This window comes from Rutilus rutilus (genome assembly GCF_951802725.1).
Source record: "Rutilus rutilus genome assembly, chromosome: 19".
In the NCBI taxonomy this organism is placed as follows: Eukaryota; Metazoa; Chordata; class Actinopteri; order Cypriniformes; family Leuciscidae; genus Rutilus; species Rutilus rutilus.
This window is the reverse complement of record NC_140232.1, coordinates 23,477,695-23,499,075: the sequence shown is the minus strand read 5'-3', so window position 1 is coordinate 23,499,075 and position 21,381 is coordinate 23,477,695. Positions and strand designations below refer to the sequence as shown.

The window sequence follows — 21,381 nt, the reverse complement described above, 5'->3', positions numbered from 1 at the left end:
GGTGGTCCAATTGACACGGAGACTCCTAACACCGCCCCTGTTAGTTGACACATACCTTCGGTTTGGAAGTTGGTTGTCAGGAATCAGGATTTTTATTTTTATTTCATTAGAATTCATATGCAAACGACCTTCAACGGTAAGTGTTTTCAATTGATTAAATCGAGATGACTGACGTGACTGTACGTCACTGTCGTAGCCTACATTACATTAAATATTTTTTGTGTGCAACTTGTATCAAGAAGCTGCTGTTTTCAGACATCGTTATGCACAGCGAAGATATCCTCGTATCTTTTAAAACATCCACTGTGTTTGAGAGAAATAAACTAATTCGTCAACATTTAGGCTACATTTATTTAATATCCTAAAATGTTAAATAGCCTTTCCTACCGAATGGGCACAAGACACAAGCTTAGGGTTGCCAGGTCTGCGTAGCAATAAGGCCGCCAAGCAATAAGACTGTGTCCGAAATCTCCCCCATGTCCTTAAATATTACTTATGTTGATACACTTTTATTGTAGAACTCTGTTTACAAAAAAAATAAAAAAAATAAATAAAAACCTATTTAGCCTCAATTAACTGAAATAACTATTAAATAATAAAATAAATAACTAGAGAACTGGGTGACTAAAATCATCTTGAAAATAAATACTATGTCATGAGATGAACTCCCCGATAGAGTAAAACGTTTCCTGCTTATCGTTGAGCAGGTTCAAACTCCGGTCCGAACGGCACTCACCACGAGCTACGGGCTCCTCTGTCACGGAGCATATTTATTTAGCTATAGGATTTTTTATTTATATAGTATATAGTAGCCTATATTTTATAATTTTTTATTTTAGATCAACTAGAAATTATGTTTAATTTACTAATTTTTATTTTGAAATGTATGCAATGAAAATTGGCTTGAAGCCAGAGCCAATAGAGTGGTGCAGGTGACACCACTTTGGTTCCCTCGACAAAAACCCAATAGGATTTTCCCATAGGCTGCAGGTGTTACAATATATTCGGTTCCTGAAATATTTGGTTCCAATGGGTGGAGCTACCATGAATATTCACGAGACCATAGCGTGCATGGGCGGGGCATATACAAGCGAGTGGAACAGAAATTATTAGCGTGAGCGCCTCAGATCGCGTTTTGTCCTAAACTACTGCTAACTGTTCGTTTCTCACGAATGACTGAGATTAAACTTTTTAAATGTATATTATTGCATGTTTAAATAAATATTTACAAATATATTCTTGTGTTTTGATTCTGTCTCCCAAAGTTGTCTGTAGGCTATTATTGAAATAGCTTGATGATAGCTCAAGGCAACATAGGCTACTTGGAGTTGCATGTTGTTGCATGCTTTGAATGTTGCTTTACACTCAACTGAAAATCTTTTTGATACACAACTGTCAAAGGTTATCATAAATGTTAAGCTTCAGTTGCTTTAATAGTTGTTTTCTCTAGCAATGCTTTAGAACATTGGTCAAATTAAGTGATAATTATTTCAATTGTATTGATGTAGACATAGCAAGGTCCAACTAAGTAATTTTATACTTAGTTTGTGCAATTTTTAGTTTTGAATGTACCATTCCAAAGGAAAGTGCACTTAATTGTAATAAAACAGAGAGAAAACTCCAGCAAATTGATTCATTTAATTTAGTTTTTTATTTGGCAATGCCAAATTAAAAAAATTTCTTTCATTGATATCATGCATGGGAGTACAAAATTAAGGGTGTTTGCATCTAGGGCAAATAAAAACCTCACTGTATAATATAGTATAAAACCTCATCTAAAAGTAGTATGGTGTTACTTACTCACCTCTCATTGTGAAGTTTTGTGCCCTTCTAAGAAGGACATATTTTTAATTTCTTTTAGAAACACCATGAGGAACCTTTCCAGATGTTTTTAATCCATACAAGGTTTTAAACATTTCCTTATCTATATTGACAGCCCAAGTGACAAATTCAACAAAGATGGGTTGGTTTATTTATATGAATTGTGGTTGAGACTCGTTATTATTTTAAAACTAATTGGATGTTGAATTCTTCACAAACAATATGTACTGAACCAATTATTTATTGGCCAAAGCTGTGTACAATAGTAAATTGCACAGACATAGAGGTCAGAAATAGAGGTCAGTTTCTCAGGTGTGGTGGGATATGGGCATATAATTAAAAAGTATTCTCATTTAAAGAATATAATACATATAATTTTTATAATATAAATCTATATGCATAAAGTTATCTACCTATCCTAAATCTGATCTATTCTAGACTGTTTAAAACTGATAAACAAAAACATCTGGTTTTTTTAAAGCATTCATTCATTAACTCGAAATTATTTTTATAGTAAGATACAGTGTCTTAAAATTACATATTTTATTCATATTCAGCTGTAAAAACAAGAATGTTAGACAAGAGAAAAAAATGGGATCAAGGACAAAATTAACCCTCTGATGGTTTACGGGGTCTTTTGGGACCCCAAATGACATTTACTCAAATAAAAAAAAAATTTCCCTTTGTCCAAATGGTATGAAACCTTCTACGGCTCTCAACACTTTCTAGATCTACAAAAAAAAAAAAAAAAAATTGGAATGATATCTGTTTTTATGTTAGCGTGACAAAAATTGTGACACTTGTGGTCTTCGGGGTCTCTGGAGACCCCGCAATCAAAATAGACAAAATTCATCATCAAAATCAGAAACAACGCAGAACACATCGACAGAAATGGCACAAATAAAGTGGCACACTTCCACCAATGCAAAAAACATCCACAATGCTAAATTATATTGTTCACAACACGCGTGTACACACACACACACAATTGTGTGTGTCTAGAATCTAGAATTAGATTAAAAATAAATGATTGAAATAAATGATAAAATCTTAAGACTCCAACATTTCTCTTTGTAACATTTTGTTCAGGTTTGGTTCTAATCATAATGTAACATTATTGAAAAACTGGGTTTTTTTTGGTACAAAAAAATGCTAAACTTTGACAAAAATATTTTATTTTTGTTATAATTGTGATATTATAATATTTAGATATGAATCCAACTGAATCCAACTTGTGAAAAGATATCTTTCAGGTAGTCAAATAGCAAATAGTATATAGTGGAGCTCTATAGCCATCTAGTGGTTAAAATTATTATTTTTTATTTTAAAACTGCATTTTCCAAAAAATGGGCAAAAATGTTACATTAAACCATTTAAAATTATCCATGTTATCCCCATGAATGAAAGTTAGAAATTTGGGTCTTTTATAAAGTGAATTTTACATCAAATGCTGTTTTTTTGTAAAAAGGCTATTTAAATATTTATTTATTTATTTATTTATAGAAATTTAAAATTATTATATAAGAATAAAATTACATTTGTAAAAAAAAAAAAAACTATTATCTTGTTACAAAATTAAATGTTATTGTCTGGGGTCTCTAGAGACCCCAAAAACCTCAAGTGTAGACATAAATAAAGACCATCAGAGGGTTAATACAGCAGGACTAATAAAATATTTACTATATTATTCAAATATGTATTTATAAATATACCTTTCCTTAATATTTTGGTATACCCATGCCTTTTTCTGTTCACTTGTTTATAAAAAGATTACATAAGAATGATAACATTAAAAAAAACTGATAAGATGTAGGCCTAATGTTTATCATTAATGGTTAGTCATTATTATCAATTAATTTGACCAATGTTCTAAAGCATTGCTAGAGAAAACAACTGTTAATGCATCTGAAGCTTAACATTTATGACAACCTTTGATAAAGTAAAGGTTGTGTATCAAAAATATTTTCAGTTGAGTCAGTATAAAGCAACATCCAAAGCATGCAGCATGCAACTCCAAGGCGCTCACGCTAATAATTTCCGTTCCACTCGCTTGTATTTGTCGCCCCGCCCACGCTATGGTCTCGTAAATATTCATGGTAGCTCCACCCATTGGAACCAAATATTTCAGGAACCGAATATATTGTAACACCTGATTACAATCTCTGTGATCAACAAAAGTTAATTGCACGTTTTGTCCATCAAGGTAAGTATCACAAGATGAACACAACTTTAATGAATTTTGAAGCCATGCATTTTGCAGTCGCCAGAAGTAAAAAGCTAAAGGTAGGCTATGCTATAAATGAACTACACCACGGTCCCACGAATTCAAAGTCACCACCATTAAGCCTCCGACAACTCTCAGTTTTTATCTAAAAACATTTTCTCAGAACGTTTGAGTTAGAATAGTTTATAAGAGCACTATTATAAGCATAACAAGGCTTTAAAAGCAGACAAAGCTTACCTGTTCGGTGTGATGATGTCTAATCTCATCGACAGCCTATGTAGTCCCATTTAGCCACTTGTTAGCAACCACCTTTTTCAAGACATGTAACAGCTTCAAAAAATCACGAGTGGGGTAATATTGATGTATTTTATGTCGTAGAATAAAACGTGAAAGTTTCTTGAGCTTGTGTTCACCACAGACCTTATTTCAGCCATTTAACCAAAACCTCACTTCAAAAAACCCATTGACTTCTGGGCGATAGAACCGGAAGTGCTAAAATGTTAACTCGAGTTTGGGCCTACAAAGTGATATCATACCTGCACCGCTCTATGGTGAAAGTCTTTGCTCATGCCCCTTTTTGGAGGTTTTGTCTATTTTTGAAGTTCACTCCCCATTTTGGAGATCTTTGATCTGCAGCCATACCTACTTGGAGAAACTGGCTCAAATTAACTATATATGCCTATAATGCCTATCCCAGGATCTGCCACTGGGGTCTATATAGGCTACACTTTTTTTTTCTCACAATTTAGAGCAAGGGTGTCCAATCCCCTAAAAGTTAAGCTCCAGCTCCAATTAAACACCTTTGAACCAGCTAATCAAGGTCTTACTTGGCATACTAGAAACTTGAAGCTAGAAAGGTGTGAAGAGGCAATTTGAAGGAACAGTGAACTCTGCAGGACAGTGACCCTCCAGGACTGATTTACATGTTTACATCTGGCATTAGCCAGATCGGCCGTTCTGGCTGATCGGATCACAAGTTTTTGACGCTAAATACAGGTGTACAGGTTCTCAAACGTTTTGAGCCTGTCCAGTTTCGACACCCTCGACTTGGACATTGTTGATTTAGAGCATACAAAAATAAATGTTTTTTATGATTCTTAATAAATTAGTAAGAATTCTGACTGGTTAGCATGCTAGCTAACCAGCGTATATGGTAGGTAAAAATAATAGGGGCATCAAATAGACGTCTCTGTTGGATCCTTAAAATGGATTATGTCATTGACTCTGCTCATCAAAGTTTACAAAGCTGATATACATTATCGCTTTATTTACATATTTAAATAGAACTGTAGGTTATACATCGTGTCATGTTTTCTACTAATTGTACATGGACAGCAAACTGTTTGTTGTTGTTGAGTCATTGACGATGTCATATGAGTTCTCCTTACTTAAGAAATTAGACTTAACCACAAACCATGCAGTTTTTCCACAGCAATATCACAGAAGTATTGCTGTAGTAATCATAGATCTTGGCCTAGGGTCGCCAATCTTGTTCTACTAGTAAAGATCTACCTGCTTGCTCAAACCTGAAAATTAAAATGATTTGATCTGTTTGAACTTTTCTTTTGTTCACGATTAATGTACAAAAGTCAAGGCAAGTTTGATTAAAAACACAAAGGACAAAAAAATGGTTTTATGTATTTGGATCTATGTTTAATGCATAAACATTAATTCTAGGCTTTGAGCATCGCATCAATTGTTTGGGAAACTTGATAAGGTCCAGAAATAACAGAGACTAACCCTGAACACTTTTAAATCAACACTTTATTCATGTTTATGTTGGTGTAGAACTTAGTACTGTCATTTTGTCATTTCAGCTGTTTCCAGAATGCAACTTTTGGAGTATTGCTTTGTGTGAACCTGCAGAGACACTTAATTCATCTCCAGGAATCTTTCGGTTACAACAAAACTTTTAGTGGCAATCCATTTGGCCAGCGGTGGCTCTGATCATAATTACTTCATCTAATGCTGAAGAAACCGGCTCATACTATTTGTCTCCACTTTAAAACTGAATAAATAAATCTGCATTTCACTTTATATGAAAATGATTAAGTTAGGATTTATCTTATCCATTGCTGCAGTTGTCACTTTGCACTTCGAACTGTGTTTCAGTGTATGTGCTCCTGCTGAATATGAGTTTAATGGAGAATGCTGCCCCATGTGTGTGCCAGGTACAGTATACACTGTGTAATGTTTGGTTCTGCCTTAGAAAATACTGAATGAGTGACAAAACTTAAAAATGTTCAGACTTTATTAGGCAAACAAAATGAAGTTGTTTTCTCAAATAACAGTAAACAAAGGAAAGTTGTTGTTTGGCTGTTAACAAATGTGTGTAAAAACTGCAGTTGAGAAAGTATCTATCACTTGAGGAAGTAAAGTCATCCCTGTTGAAAAATCCAGCATTGCTGGGACCAGCAAGGGATGTTTGGTGCCAGTAACACCAGCTCAGTTTTTCTTGAGAACAGCATGTCTATACTGGTCCACCAGCTAGACCAGCACTCTAACCACCTTAAACCACCCTGGACCAATGTTGAAGTTATGTTGGATTTTTCAGCAGTGATATACTTATCTAAGAAGACATTCATCAATTTATACAAAAAATGTATATTTATGACACACTGAGGATGTCACTGCATGATTTTATGACTTCACTAGAGAATTCATGTTTTTCATATTTTACCTTTGTAGGAACCCATGTTCATTTTCATTGCAATGAATATGTCAGCACCACTTGTTCTCCATGTCCTGCGTTAACTTACACAGATGAACCCAACGGACTCACAGCATGTTTTCCCTGCTCTCTGTGTAATGCAGGTGAGCATGTTTCACAAAATTAAGACTTGAAATAAAGAAGCGATTTCTACAGAAATGAAAAAGTGTGTTATGGTTTCAACAGGACAAAGAGGAGTAAGTGTAAAGAGAAGCTGCACACGCTCTGCAGACACTGTCTGTGAGCCACTGGACGGATTCTACTGCATTGAGCAAAATAAAGGCAGCTGTACATTTGCTGTGCAACACTCTGAATGTCACCCTGGACAATATATCAGACAAGCAGGTGGGTGAGGTGTATCTGTGTAGAATAGAGAGAATAGAATAGAAAGCAGCCATTATTAGTCTTGCTAAACATGATGACAGACCCAAGTAGTACTTATAATGATTATTAAGACAGTTATTGTCTTTATATTCTTACAGGAACAGCATTTACTGATACTGATTGTGGTAACTGTGCAGAAGGCACTTACTCTAATGGTTCTTTCACTACCTGTCAACCACATTCAAAGTAAGAGATTATCATTAAGTGTTAAAAAGATTGTTTTATAAACGACTACAAATTCTAATATTGCTCTCACAAATTTACAGATGCGATACTGAGGGACTTGCAGAAATAAAACCAGGAACAATGTCATCTGATGCTGAATGTGGGAATTCAACAAATGTTAATGCTTTTGACAGTTTTTTAAATTGGACTTCTGAAACTATAGCTCCTTTTCTCTAAACTCTACACACAAAACCACATAACATGCACACAACATGCAAAATGTCATGCATCTCTTGCGAAAGCTAACACTTCATTCAAAATGATTTAACTCTGCTAAAAATAGTGTTTTGCATAGTAACTCTATTCACAAATCATCAAATGATTAGCCATATACACAAACACGAATGTGAAAAATGTAAAACAGTATTATGTGCTTGTTCAGTGTGCAGTGGACTCTACAAGAGTTTGTCATGGCAGTCAAACATAAAAGTATGTGCACAAATTACATACAGTATGTATGCACAATTGTTGCACAATCGATACATTTTACAGTTATTGAACTGAATCAACACTGAACTGACTTGAGCTGAATAATGATACCATTGGTTTGTTAGAGCTGCTTATCAGGAGAATTTGGTGAACAAATTATGTGCAAGTGTTTCCACACTTTTCCATGATTGTTGGATGTAGGTAATCAGTAGTTGAGTGTGGAATTTAAATGCCAGTGTTTCTCAAATTAAACACAAGAGTGTGTTTAAAATTTTGCAAACTGAGTGTAAAGCAGATAATGCAGACTTGGTCTGGAGAATAGGTATTGCCCATGAGTGAATGGTTTCACCGAGTGGCAAGTGCACTTTTAATGTGTAAAAGCAATTAAAAAAACTAAAACCAGGAGAAGTGTCATCTGATGCTGAATGTAGGAATTCAACAAGTGTTAATGCTTTTTATGTTTTTGATATAAATATGTATATTATATCATTATAATTATTCATATCTAAATAATGACTCTTTATAGTAACCAGAATTAGTATATAAGAGCCTTTGATACACTATTTTAGCAGCTGCGTATTACAGTAAAATTTAATTGTGTAGTTCTTCATTTTCACTGACATTGACTGTAGTCTCTAAAACTTTACATGGAGTAGAAAATGCTCCACATCAAATCAGAAAAAGCTCCTCAGCAGCTATAAAACATGTTTTATTGCTTAAAAGCCAGTTTACCAGGAGTAAAGCCACATTGAAAGGAGTTATTGAATTTTGTGATACTATTTTGGTCTCTTAAGGAAGTCATGAAAGACACATTCTTCATGCTTGTGCAAGCTTACAAGTAATGCTTTCCTTCACTCTTACACATTTTCAGTTGTCAGAGAGCTTGGAAGTTACACTAAAGAATCTGAACAACTAAACAGAATTGTCTACATTTTCCACTCAAATGTATGCTTAAAGTCCCGCTGTTTGAGTCCTTGCGACAAAACCAAAATTAACAACAAATGACTTTGCTTTTATGAATGATATGTCTTCAGTATGCTAAATTGAGATCTTCCATTAATCAATCCATTACTTATGAAGTAGGCCTATACTCAAAAAGCCTTAAAAAAAGAAATGCAGCAATGCGAACGTGCTCACAGCTCACATTAAGCATATTACAAAACTATCTAATCTGCATCAAGAACTTTCTATACAGCACTTGTTTACAAACACTATATTCAGTAACTTTTACGAAATGATATATTTTTATTGATTGTTACTTAAATGTATTTGTATTCATTTCTATAGGGAAACTATCTTCAAAAACAATAAAATAAATGATGAGTGATCACGTACAGTGGATGCAATGTGGGAAATCAGTGTGCTTTTGTATTTAGTGATTTCCAATTTAGTAAACTTCTCAAACCTATTGCCAGCATTATACATGTACTGATTCTGGTTGTAAGTACAATCACATATAGTTTTGAACTATTCATACCATAGTGCTGAGTCGATAAAGGACAGGCAGATTTTTCAAGCACACAAGACATATCTCTTCAGACCATTGGAACAATGGATATTGAGTGGAAGGACAACTGTAGCTTTAAAAATGTTGATTCAGACACAAGAACAATAGTACTTGTTATGCTACACTCTCATTAAGACCGTTCTTATCTTAATAATATCCTTACAGGAACATCATCTACTGGTTCTGTATGTGTTGACTGCATGGAAGGCACTTACTCTAATGACATTCAAAGTGAGTGGTTAACATACTCATAACATTCATGAGTGCAAAAAAAAAACATTAATTTTTTTTATTTATAATTTTTCAAAACAAACTACAATTTAGTGCATTAAAGGGGTCATATATGTGATAAAAGAGTTGTGTCCTTTGATTTTTGCGTTTATTCTGTTTTCAAAAACATTACCTGAGTTACTATGGGATTATAAGGATGAAGAAGGATAGACTATATTATTCCTAAATACCAGAAGTACGAATGAAAGTAGTTTACATTTGCCAAACCTTGCGTTGTGTAGCACCCACCATTCAGTAAATGAACAGCTGGAGTTTATTTTAAACAATGCATCATTTCAGTCTGACCAAAACTTCTTGATCCCTGCTTTACAGTCTTTTATTGTTGAGATAAAACATTACAAAAACTATTTTATTGCATTACAGTTCTTGCAGCAGCATTATGGAAGGTCAACTATGCTGTTGGAAATGTTTTTATGATAGCAGTCTTTCATAAACCATAAGCCACATTCTATAGATACCAATCAACTGTTTTGTGTTTAATAAGTCAAGTAAGGTGGTTGAAACGGCCATTCCGGTTTGAACTCACCCACTGTATGGCTATACGCAATTCTATTTTTAAAGCACCCGATAGTGACACCAAAGGGTAATGCGTCGAAATTGACGTCGAATTGACGTCAGAACCCAGTGTCAGAATGACGTCAGAACTCAACCTCATATTGACGTCAACATCAACCGTCGGACATATGTTGGATATGTGGTTGGATATGAAAGTCGGGTTGTTTGTTTCTGACGTCAACACGATTTTTATTTCAACCACAATACAATGTCTGTCCAACGTTGGAGATTAACGTCAATCTGACGTTGGATTCTGACATCAACCTGATTTTCATTTTCAACGTGGGGTTTGGTCTTCTAAATGCGAATTTTGTCATTGTTTTGGAGCACACTAGCTTATAGATAACAGTAAGATTTATAATATTCATAATAAAAGCCCAAAAAAATTCAAATAGGGCAATATTTGAGGAAACAGCCATTTGGTTGTCTGAAACCATTGTTGACGTTATTGAGTGCACTTATTCAATCTCACATTCAATCTCACGACTGGAACTTTGTTCTAGAAATACATTTGATATTGATATGAGGTTAGGTAGACAGACATAGATTCAGAGGCAAGGTACTGTAGCCTACATAGGCGACAAAAATGCAACAATAATAAAACAACGCATTGACATTTACTTTTGATACTTAAGTACTTTTAAAAACAAGTACTTCTGTACTTTTACTTAGGTCTTTACAACTTTTACTTGTAACGGGGTAATATTTGACCAGTAGTATGTACTTTCACTCAAGTAAGGAAGATGTGTCCACCTCTGCTTAAAAATGAGTGTGCTTGGTTGGGAAACACTGAAATGAATGGGGTTCAAAATGCTATTCAGTGTTTGGAACTATTGGTTGCCCATGACACAAGTTACTTTCCCATGGGAGCAGGTAGGCTAGTGTTCGCCAATAGTAGGCCTAGCCTATCCAGCTACAGAACCGTAGCGTCAGCAGTTTGAGAGCGCAGCCACAGAACCGGAAGTGAGGGACGGGGCCTTATAAGTAATTTTCTTTTGTTAAATATAAGCTGTTTTCACATGGATTTTGATCGGATCTATGTCTACAATATTAAACAACAATGCTTTTAAATGAAGTCACTTTTCTGTTCATAAAATATGCATAAGATATCATGTACAATGATGATTTTTTTAATTAGCCTATTGTTAATGAATAGCCTAATGCAAGCTATTTTTTTTATGGCATAAATTATTTGCATAAACAGAGAAAAAAATTCACCACATATTTAAAAATAAATTAATTAATAAATGTGTAACCATATAGTAAAATGTCTCCATAATTGACTAGCCTATGTGATCATATTATTTCCTTATGTAGCCTATGATCATGTTGTGAACTTGTGACAAATATAGTAGCCTACTTAAAGACACGGAAGTATGGGCATTTAATGTCAAATATAGCCCTCCATGTATTTAATCATTTTAAATCCTTGAACAAGTGAAACATGCATTTAAGCCAATGAGACATTTGAAAACAGAAGCATGATGGATAATACGTCGGTGAGATGTGTGTGATATTTATGGTGTCATAATACGGTGAACGAATATTATTAAGTGTTTATCTGCTAAAAATATTGAATCTGTCCACGTCTTTCACATTTTATCATTAAAGATTTAATGTTTTAAGATGATTATTTTTTGTTTGCATGTTTTTTAAATTTTTTTATTATGAGCCGTTTAAATATATTTTAACCTAGACTTTTTTTTTTAAATATCCCCTAAGCTATTTGTTTTCATACAGAGAAACACACGTTTCACTGTTGTTTCACACGTTGTTCAAGGCTTTGTATTATATGTTTATTTTTATTTGACATTAAATACATACTCAGGGTCTAATTATTATTTGTTACAACATGAACATAAAGGAAATAATACGATCAAATATAGTCAAATGGGAAAAATAAATCTTTTTTTTTATAAAAAAGGTGTATAGATTTAGCCTTACTAGCCTATAACCTTGAAGTAAACTGAAAACTACTGTGTTTGTATCCATTCATTGACATTAAGCATGATGAGGCTGTTTTAAAATTGCTCATTGTACATCATGATCAATTTTGCATGAACAGAAATGTGACTTTATTTAAAAGTATTGTTGTTAAATATTGTAAACATCTGATCAAAATCCATGTGAAAACATTTTATATAATAGTATATTACGTGTAAGGGTTGCGCAACTATGACTATCAAAGCAACGTGACTATATGGTAAGCCGTTTTAATGTTTAATCCTTAAAACCTACTAGTCTCTATTTTCATGCTACTAGTACTTATTTTTTAGATACTAGTATCTATTCCATTAAGTACTTGTACTTATTCATTAGCTACTAGTGCCTATTCGTTAGATACTAGTATTTATTCCAAATGTTACCAGTAAGATTTTTTATTTTACTAGTAAGATTTTTAATTGAACTCTCCAATGGCCGTTCTGACTAGTCATAACATAAGACGAGTTAAAAAAGCAGTTGTGACTAGTCATAACATAAGACGAGTTAAAAAAGCAGTTGTGACTAGTCATAACATAAGACGAGTTAAAAAAGCAGTTGTGACTAGTAAAATAAGAATAGTTACTAGTAACAATTACAAAATATACTAGTGTCTAATAAATAGGTATCTAGTATCTATTGAATAAGTACTAGTATCTATTGAAAAAGTACTAGTAGCTAATGAATAAGTACTAGTATCTATTGAATAAGTACTAGAATCTAATGAATAAGTACTAGAATCTAATGAATAAGTACTAGTATCTATTGAATAAGTACTAGAATCTAATGAATAAGTACTAGAATCTAATGAATAAGTACTAGTATCTATTGAAAAAGTACTAGTAGCTACACTCTAAAAACTCCTGGGTTATTTCTTCAACCCATTTTCTGGGTTATTTGTGTTGGGTTAAAATTATGGGTTATTTTTTCAGAGAGTAACTATTTTCTGGGTTATAGGGCTAATATTTTGACCCAATTCATGGGTTGTTTGGGTTTCTGGGTTATTTTTCAAAGAGTAACCCATGTTCTGGGTTATAGGGTTGGCTTTCTCTCTCTCTCTCGCCCGCAGTTGTTCTGGAATTTTCTCACAACAGTCGTTTGAAATAACCGTCGCTTTCGCGCTCGATCCGTTTTGGCCTGTGCTTCATCGGTGCAACTTCATCTATATTCAAGGTAAGAGAGTATTTTCAGTGTTGATGTAATGTAAACTTTTCTGTGTCCATGTCCCTGTTGCTAGTTTATCACCATTTGCTAAAAAAAATACGTTGAGACTAGCGTTAGCCGTGGTAATTCTGTGGTTGGCATGTAGCCGCGGCTATCACGACAACATCTAGGACAACTCGAGGTAAGTTAACGTTATCACACACCGGACGCGATTTTGAACACGGTCCTGAGCCGTTGCTGGGTGTCGCGCATACTATATATCTATGGGTGTCGTGGACAGATGCCGGATGGCGCCGCCGGTGTGTGTACACTCATAGAGTGTAATAATGTGTTCGAATTTTAAAGACGGCTTTAACCGCGGCTACACTGCGCTTCGAGTCCGGTGTGTGAGCCCCTTGAGAGACTGCACGTCCGTTGAGCGATACCTCGAGTTGTCCTAGAGACGCGACGCGGCACTTCTCGTCCGGTGTGCGAACCCCATAGCCGCGGCTACAGAGCGACGAGGCAACACAATAGTTGAGTTATGTTTTCCAGCTGCGCCGTGCTTATCATATTATACAGTGCTCTACTGGCTGAAGTAGTGAGAGTTAAAGAAGCGGGTCAAGTCTTCAAATTGTTGCTAACCTCTATATTGCTATGTTTTCTCCAGGTCATCTTGAATGGACAGTTTTGTCGCTGATAAGATAACTGAGTGGCAGCTGTCTGAGCTGACAGATAATTTTAGAGGTGAGCATTTTACTCTTATTGCCCTTATATCATCTCTCTATACCTACATTTTTTTTTAATAAGACTTAAATGTGTCAGTGCAAGATTTTGTGAAAGTCACAAATTCTTCGCCAGTGGGGTATACACAACGCTAAAAGATTATTGTGCCTTGTCTTTAAGCTGTTATGCATAAGAATGGGAAGATATTCACCTTTGCATTAATGTCATTACACTTTTTAATGAAAGAAAAGATGTCATTCACACAAAATGGGTAACGTTAATGCTGCAAAAGAACCACATTAGTTAACTAGCAATTTGGGCACGTAAAAAAAAAAAAAAAAAGCCACTGCATTCCCTTAAAAGTGATTATTTGTTAGCTTGATAATGAAAGAGTGTCTGGTGAGTGGTTCACAATTGTCTCAACTTATTAACAATACTCATGTTGTCTTGTTTTCTGTCTTTCAGATGAAGACATAGGCCTAGATGAGGAGGCATTTCTTCTCTTTGATGAGGACACTATCAAACATCTTGTCCCCAAAGTTGTCCCCAGGCTTAAATTCCTGAGGCTCTTCTGAGAATTGTTGTTTATTTTTCTATTTTTTATTTCTAATATTGTTATTACAGTGTGACCTAAAATAAATAGGAAAATAAACATGTCCAAGTGTGTGTTTTTTCATATAGATTTTAATTTAATGCAATAAAAATGTAAAAGTGCTTGAAGTGTGTAATATAATGTAAAACAAAGTTTTATTTTCTGAAATAAGGCATACTGGGATAGTGAGGTTAAGTTAGGTTATTTTTGACCCAACTCCTGGGTTAAAAAAGGATTAACTCATTTTTGGGTTATTTCTACCCAGATGTTGGGTTTTTTAAACCCAACATTTGGGTCAGGTATTTAACCCAGAATTTGGGTCAAAAAGCATAACCCAATTTTCTGAGTTGAAATAACCCATAAATTAGTTGGTCCCTTTTTAACCCAGGAGTTGGGTCAAAAATAACCCATTATGGGTTATTTTTGACCCAGGAGTTTTTAGAGTGTAATGAATAAGTAGTATCTATTTAATAAGTACTAGTATCTATTTAATAGGTACTAGTTTCTAATGACTTCCTAGTATTTATTGAATAAATACTAGTATCTAGGAATAGGTACTAGTATCTAAAAAATAAGTACTAGTAGCCTACCTAATAAATAACTACTAGTATCTAATAAATACGTACTAGTCACAGCTGGAATACATACTCAGAACTGAATAGGTGATATCTGAATGACAGATCCCCATAGAAATCAATGGCAAATTTTTTTAATTTGTTACTAGTAACAAAAGAATAGTTAGGCCTACTAGTCACTATCAAAATAAGTACTAGAATCTATTTAATAGGTACTAGTAACTAATGAATAAGTAGTACCAATTTAATAGGCACTAGAATCTAATGAATAAGTAGTGTCTTTTTAATAGAGAATAAGCATCTAATGAATAAGTATCTATTGAATAAGTAGGGTGAATACTGGTAAAGTGGGACACTTTCTGATAATTTACCTTCCGCATAATGTTTTATTATGATCCAAATGTCTTAGCCCCTCATATGATACTATTCTAAATAGCTTAAGTGCTCTATTCTACTATACAGAATAAAAAAGAAATAAACATTAAACACAGGATGGATGACTCTTCCTCAAACACACATGGACCCCAAACCACATTTTTCCAGGCGCTACTGTCAAACTGGGACACCTTTATTGGCAAACTGGGACACTTCAAACACATTAAATTGTTATTCAAATGTAGGCCCAATGAATTAAATACACAATAACAATATAAACAACAACAACAAAAATAATAAAAATCACTTTTTTTAAGGAGGGGTGCAGGTACAGCAGATTCTTTCCACCCCTCCCTCCCTCCCTCGCCTGTCCACAATATTTTGTATTGGGTTTAGTTTATTTCATATAAATAAAAAAAAAACAGAAATCTTCATAAACATTTCTTCTTATAGGCTAATTTTATTCCACACAGGCTAAGTTTCATTTCTTTTTTTTTGAAAAGTTTTTTGCAAATATTGCAAATGTCCCAGCCATCCAAGCTTGTATCCTCCATCTTTCTTTCTTTTTTTTTCTTTTTTTTTTGGAATTGGCATTGTTTTTTAAAATCATTTTACAATCTTTGTTGAAATATCTAGCTAGCTAACTAAATTTATTAGGGGCATACAAAAAGGGAACTCAATTCCTCCATTAGAATGACTTAAATGGCTGTCCCAGTTTGCCAGTAATACCCTGTCCCAGTTTAACAATACGCTATTGGCAAACTGGGAGTGTCAAAATCATATATATATATAAAAAAAAAGATTCATATGAATGTGATTTTTACAAATTCTAATTCACCATTACATCCTATCACAAAATATATAACAATTACAAATGATCCATGAGTGTTTTAATTTTTATAATCTTAACATTATTCACCTCAGAATGCTATGTCATTTTACTTTACCATCACGGTTCACTGTAAGGTTGTTGAACATGGTGTGCTACACACCCCGGAAGTGATGTCATAGCCACAGAATCTATAGCTGTGTCCCAAAGTGAAGGCTGCGTCCTTCGAAGGCCGTATTTGAAGGCCGGATGGCCGTATAGGCCGATTGCGTCACCGCGGCGCGACAAAGGACGTCCCAATTCAAAGGCTGCATCCGTGTGCTGCGTTCCAGTCCACTTTTAGACACGCACTTGCGAACTTCCCTAAGCACTTCCCCTTGGGGGAATCCCTGCCGCCATTTTGAAGTGCGTTCGTGAAGTGGACGAGGGAAGTTTATATGGACAGACCCTCGTTCCCTCGATTTTGACCGAGGGAGCGAGTCGGCTTCAAATGTAAACTTCAGGCACCTATATGTCCCACAATGCAGTACGATTGTGACGTCACCACATATCTCATCTAATCACCACCACAACAGACAACTCTATGATATATTAATTATATATTTTTTGTTTAAAACAACCCAAACACACATAAACATTTGGATGCTGCATTAAACAAATTCTTAAAGGAAAAAAAAATGTAAATAATAAATCAACTCCACAGCTGATTCCAAGTGATCAAGGGCTTAGGATGTTCCAGTTCAGCCCATTGCAGTTTCCGCCAGTAGTGGGAACTCGCAATGACGTACATCCGAGTGAACGAGACGGAGGGAAGTTTGCGAGTGAAGGGCATGACAGTTTTGGACTGGAACGCAGCATTGGAAGGTCGCATTTGAAGGCCGATTGCGTCACCGCGGCTCGATGAAGGCTGTCAATTCTCCATCCTTCGAAGGCCGTATTCGAAGGCCGGTTGCGTCATCGCGCCGCGACGAAGGCTTCCCTGATTCAAAAGCGACGCCAAATGCACCCTTCGTTTCCCCGTGAAAAGAAGGATACATAAATGGACACTCTAGCGGCCTATTTTACCCCATAATTCATTGCGCGCCGTTGACGACAGCATTTATTTATTTATTTTTAAAGGCGGCCGAGACTAGAGATCGGTGGTGGACAGCAAATTCACAAATTCACATTTAAATGTAAGTATTATGTTTTCATTTACTCAAATAGCTAGCGAAACCAGAGTTAAATTTTCTTATAAACTTCTTCTTAACTCCTTCGTCACCATTGCGTGGCTTCATTTGTCAGGTAGTTTTAGGCAAAACTTGTGGTAATAACGTTATTAGTTTAAAGTCCGCGTGAACCGGAAGTTGCAAACGACTTTTCTCCAGTGCTGTGACGTATTTCCCAGTGAAAAGGAATATTGAACAGAGGGCAGGGTTTTACCAGAGAATGTCTAATATGGCGAGAAGTTTCACTCTCACTACACTTCCGGCTTCTGAACTGGTTGCAGTTCCACTCTGATTCCATATGAGGGCGCTCACAGGACGAGTGCAGAATGAATGGAGGTCAATGGCGGTATACCCCTCAAAATCCACTTTTCTCAGGATATAATTTTTTGTCTAGTAATTTGAATGCTGTATTCGAAAGGAGATGCAAAGAAATTACACATTGCTGGGTGTTAGATTTTTTAGAGTCACTTATTTTCTTTAAAAAAGTCTTTCAAAATGTCAATGACGTCAGAATGCTGACGTCATTAGCAGAATGCTAGCGTGTTATGGGCAACAACAACTCAACCTGTAAGAAATCAAAAGGACATAAGTACTCGTTCATTCAACTTTCGACCTAAAACCCATGTTGAACTTGCAAAATCTACAATCAGATCTGAGATTTCTCAACGGCAATCGGGTGAGGGAGACAAATTTAGCCGTCTAGCCCCATTGACTCCCATTCATTTTGCACTCATGGCGAGCGCCCCCATTGGAACTCTGGTGGTACTACAACCAAAATTCGGTACAATAGGGCTTAATAGGGAGTGGACAGGCTCTCCGTAGACGGGCTCTGGTTTTACTCTAGCGCTCCTCCTCTCCATCTCTAGCTCATAGCAGACTAACCGTTTGAGGGGAGTGGTTAAGCGTTTCCCAAACCAAGCCGTCAAACATACGTCATCAGGGAAGGTCCTCCAATGCAGAGGGGAGGGGCATTTTCAGATTTTGATTAAAGATTACAAAGCCAAAAAATTTTTTTGTGTGGATTGACTTGCATGGATGAATTGTTCACCACAAAACTAACAATTTAGGCAAACAAAGTAAATATGGTCAATTTTGAATTCATGTGGACTTTAATGACCTATTTGTAATATTTGCACTTGTGTATTATAAGAAATATCACTCACCCAATAAAGCCCAAAACAATAAGAAAAGCAGTAGATAAGGCAATGGGGTTTCACTTTTATGTGTTTTTGTAGTGCTGTCATGCAAGCTATGTGGTTTTAACCAAATGTTAGTATACAGAAATATGATTTCTTAAGTATTTTGTATTTTGTATTTCTTAAGTATTTTGTATGCATGTCATGATGTGTCATATTTTGCAGTGTTAACAATGCACTTAAGATTGCTCCTCTGTGTTAAGTACCCTTTTCTGCTTTTTTAGAACAATTCAGGAAAAAATGGGTCTATCTATATATATATATATATATATATATTAAAGAAAAGTAATACACACATCTTTGCTGAAATGTATTGTCCTGTTGTTGTTAACAAGCCATGGTTAATTTGCTCTGCCTTTAGGATTGCAAGTGTCCTGGGACAGGAGAGGGTGTGAGTGGGAAACCCACTGCTGCAACTTGGCCCTGGTTTGTCCTCATGGATGAGATGTTGGGACAGAGGCATTGCACCAACCCCCCGTCCTCATCGCCTCAATCCCTGAGGACACACCAGGGCCGAGTTCAGTAGTGGGTGCCACGGTGAGGAGGAGCCAGGCAGCAGCACCAGCACAAAGGCGGTGAGACAGGACGAGTTTTTGGACTTGATCAGAGAAGAAATGCAACTACAGAGGGAGGCAGAGGCGAGGAGTGCACAGGAAAGAAGGGAGAGGATGGACAGGCTGTTTTCTCTTCTTGAGAGAATGATTGAAAAATATATATATTTTCTACATATTCTTGTTTAACTTTTTTCACTTTTATTTTTTAAAAGAAAAATTATGTACATTTATTTTATGCAACTTTAATTGTGTAAATAAAAGAGAATGAATTGTTCTGGACATTGTTTATTTTTGTAATGACAGTAATACTTTCAGCATGAAACAAATTCTATACCTTTTTATTTTTTCAAATAAAATTGGTAAATGAAAATCATTTGTTCTTTAGGCTACATTAAAGTACTTTTTCCAACTATTTACAAAATACGTTAAACATATCAAAATCAACATAAACATTTAATTTTACAATACATAAAATAAGAAAAAAATTATGTAGACTCTATTGAGCTGAGCTGCTGGACCGGGATGGGCTGCCCCTGGTAAGGCCTCCTGCTGGTGGGACATCATCTGGGATGGTCTCCAGAGTGTTTGAGTGCATATTTCCACTATCCACTAAGTTGTCTACCAACAGGTTTGCAGGGCTGATTCAATCGACGGCTTTCTGAAAAAAGTACTTTTAATAACTACTGCATTTATATTAGGCTACTACTGCATTACTGCGTAGGCTATGTTGCATTTTACTTCTGTATATTTTCAATATACAGTAATATCTGGTTGTTACATTATACTTTTGTGTAGTGTAATGTAATCACATTGTGATGTGAGGGAAAAAAGTACTTCAGGTTACTTCACATTTGTAAGTGAATACTAACGAAATATGCAGTTCCGAAAATTAAAGTAACAAAATGTAGGCTTATTGTCACAATATTAACAAATTGTTGCTAACTACAGCAGCGTCCCATATCAAAGGGCGCATCTGAAGCGCTCGGACCGGTCTAGCCTACGAAGGATTGTTCTTGTCGCCTGGCAACCGTGACAGCTGCAGATGACGAGCGCGAAAAAATACTGGACTTTTTATATTAAATTGGGTTTTGTATTCAAACAGGGCTAAACCGAAAATACATGATCCGGCAGCGCCGGGGCACACCATGTCCTCCAGTAAAATATAAAACATAAAAATGACAATAGCCAATTCTGGCTCCATAGCTGTTTACTTATCAAAATGAATGATCACAGCAGCTGTCCTCTCGCACCGTTGCTTGGCGCCAGGAGCAGTGATCGGGAACACCTGGTTGCACAATTAGGAAATCCTAGGAAGGCTACATGGTGCGTCCTTCAGAGGACGCATAGGCTGCATCCTTGTCTGCGTCCTTCGAAGGATGCAACCTTCAACTTTGGGACACAGCTCCTATTTTTTTTTATCACATACTTGCTAATGTATTCAATGCAGTTCTGTTTCTTCTTTGTAAAAAAAAATTGTTTTTTAAATGTAAAAAATTATCACATACTTGCTTATGATGAGCGCAGTGCTGATTTTTAGTAATGGAATAATTTATACGTAAAGATAGTAATTAAGAAGCTTAACTGTCCCACTTTACCCATTGTCCCACTTTGCCAGTATACTAGTACCTAAAGAATAAGCACTAGTATCTAACGAATAGGCACTACCTAAAGAATAAGCACTAGTAGCTCATGATGAAGTACTGGTACTTAATGGAATAGATACTAGTATCTAAAAAATAACTAATAGCATGAAAATAGATACTAGTAAGTTGGCAACAATTACTTTATCTTAATTTTTTTTAAAAGCTGTGATATAAAATCTATGTTTTTACAGTTAGTTGTGAGAAGGGGGCTTTAACTTTTAAGAAAATACAATTTATGAGGTCACATGACCAGGATATCCTGTTTGCCAGTCCTTTTTGCTCATGGACATTGACATGCAAACATCACTGTCTGGGGCTCCTGAAGATAGCCTTTTATTCAGAATTTTGAAAAAAAATTCATCAAATAAAAAAATTAAATCAGTATCTGGGGTAAGTAAACTTTAATTTTTTAAC

The 21,381-nt window shown here is 35.4% G+C and overlaps 1 protein-coding gene across 1 annotated transcript; it reads left to right on the top strand.

Annotated features, from left to right (window-relative positions):
• On the top strand, nucleotides 1-9,131 carry LOC311279159 (tumor necrosis factor receptor superfamily member 14-like). Its single transcript, XM_084390465.1, has 6 exons — nucleotides 1-136; nucleotides 5,863-6,216; nucleotides 6,734-6,859; nucleotides 6,942-7,100; nucleotides 7,238-7,325; nucleotides 7,406-9,131. Exons 2-6 carry the CDS (start codon nucleotides 6,084-6,086, stop codon nucleotides 7,539-7,541), a joined length of 642 nt encoding a protein of 213 aa, XP_084246591.1. The 5' UTR covers nucleotides 1-136; nucleotides 5,863-6,083; the 3' UTR covers nucleotides 7,542-9,131.
• Nucleotides 9,132-21,381: the final 12,250 nt, after the last annotated feature.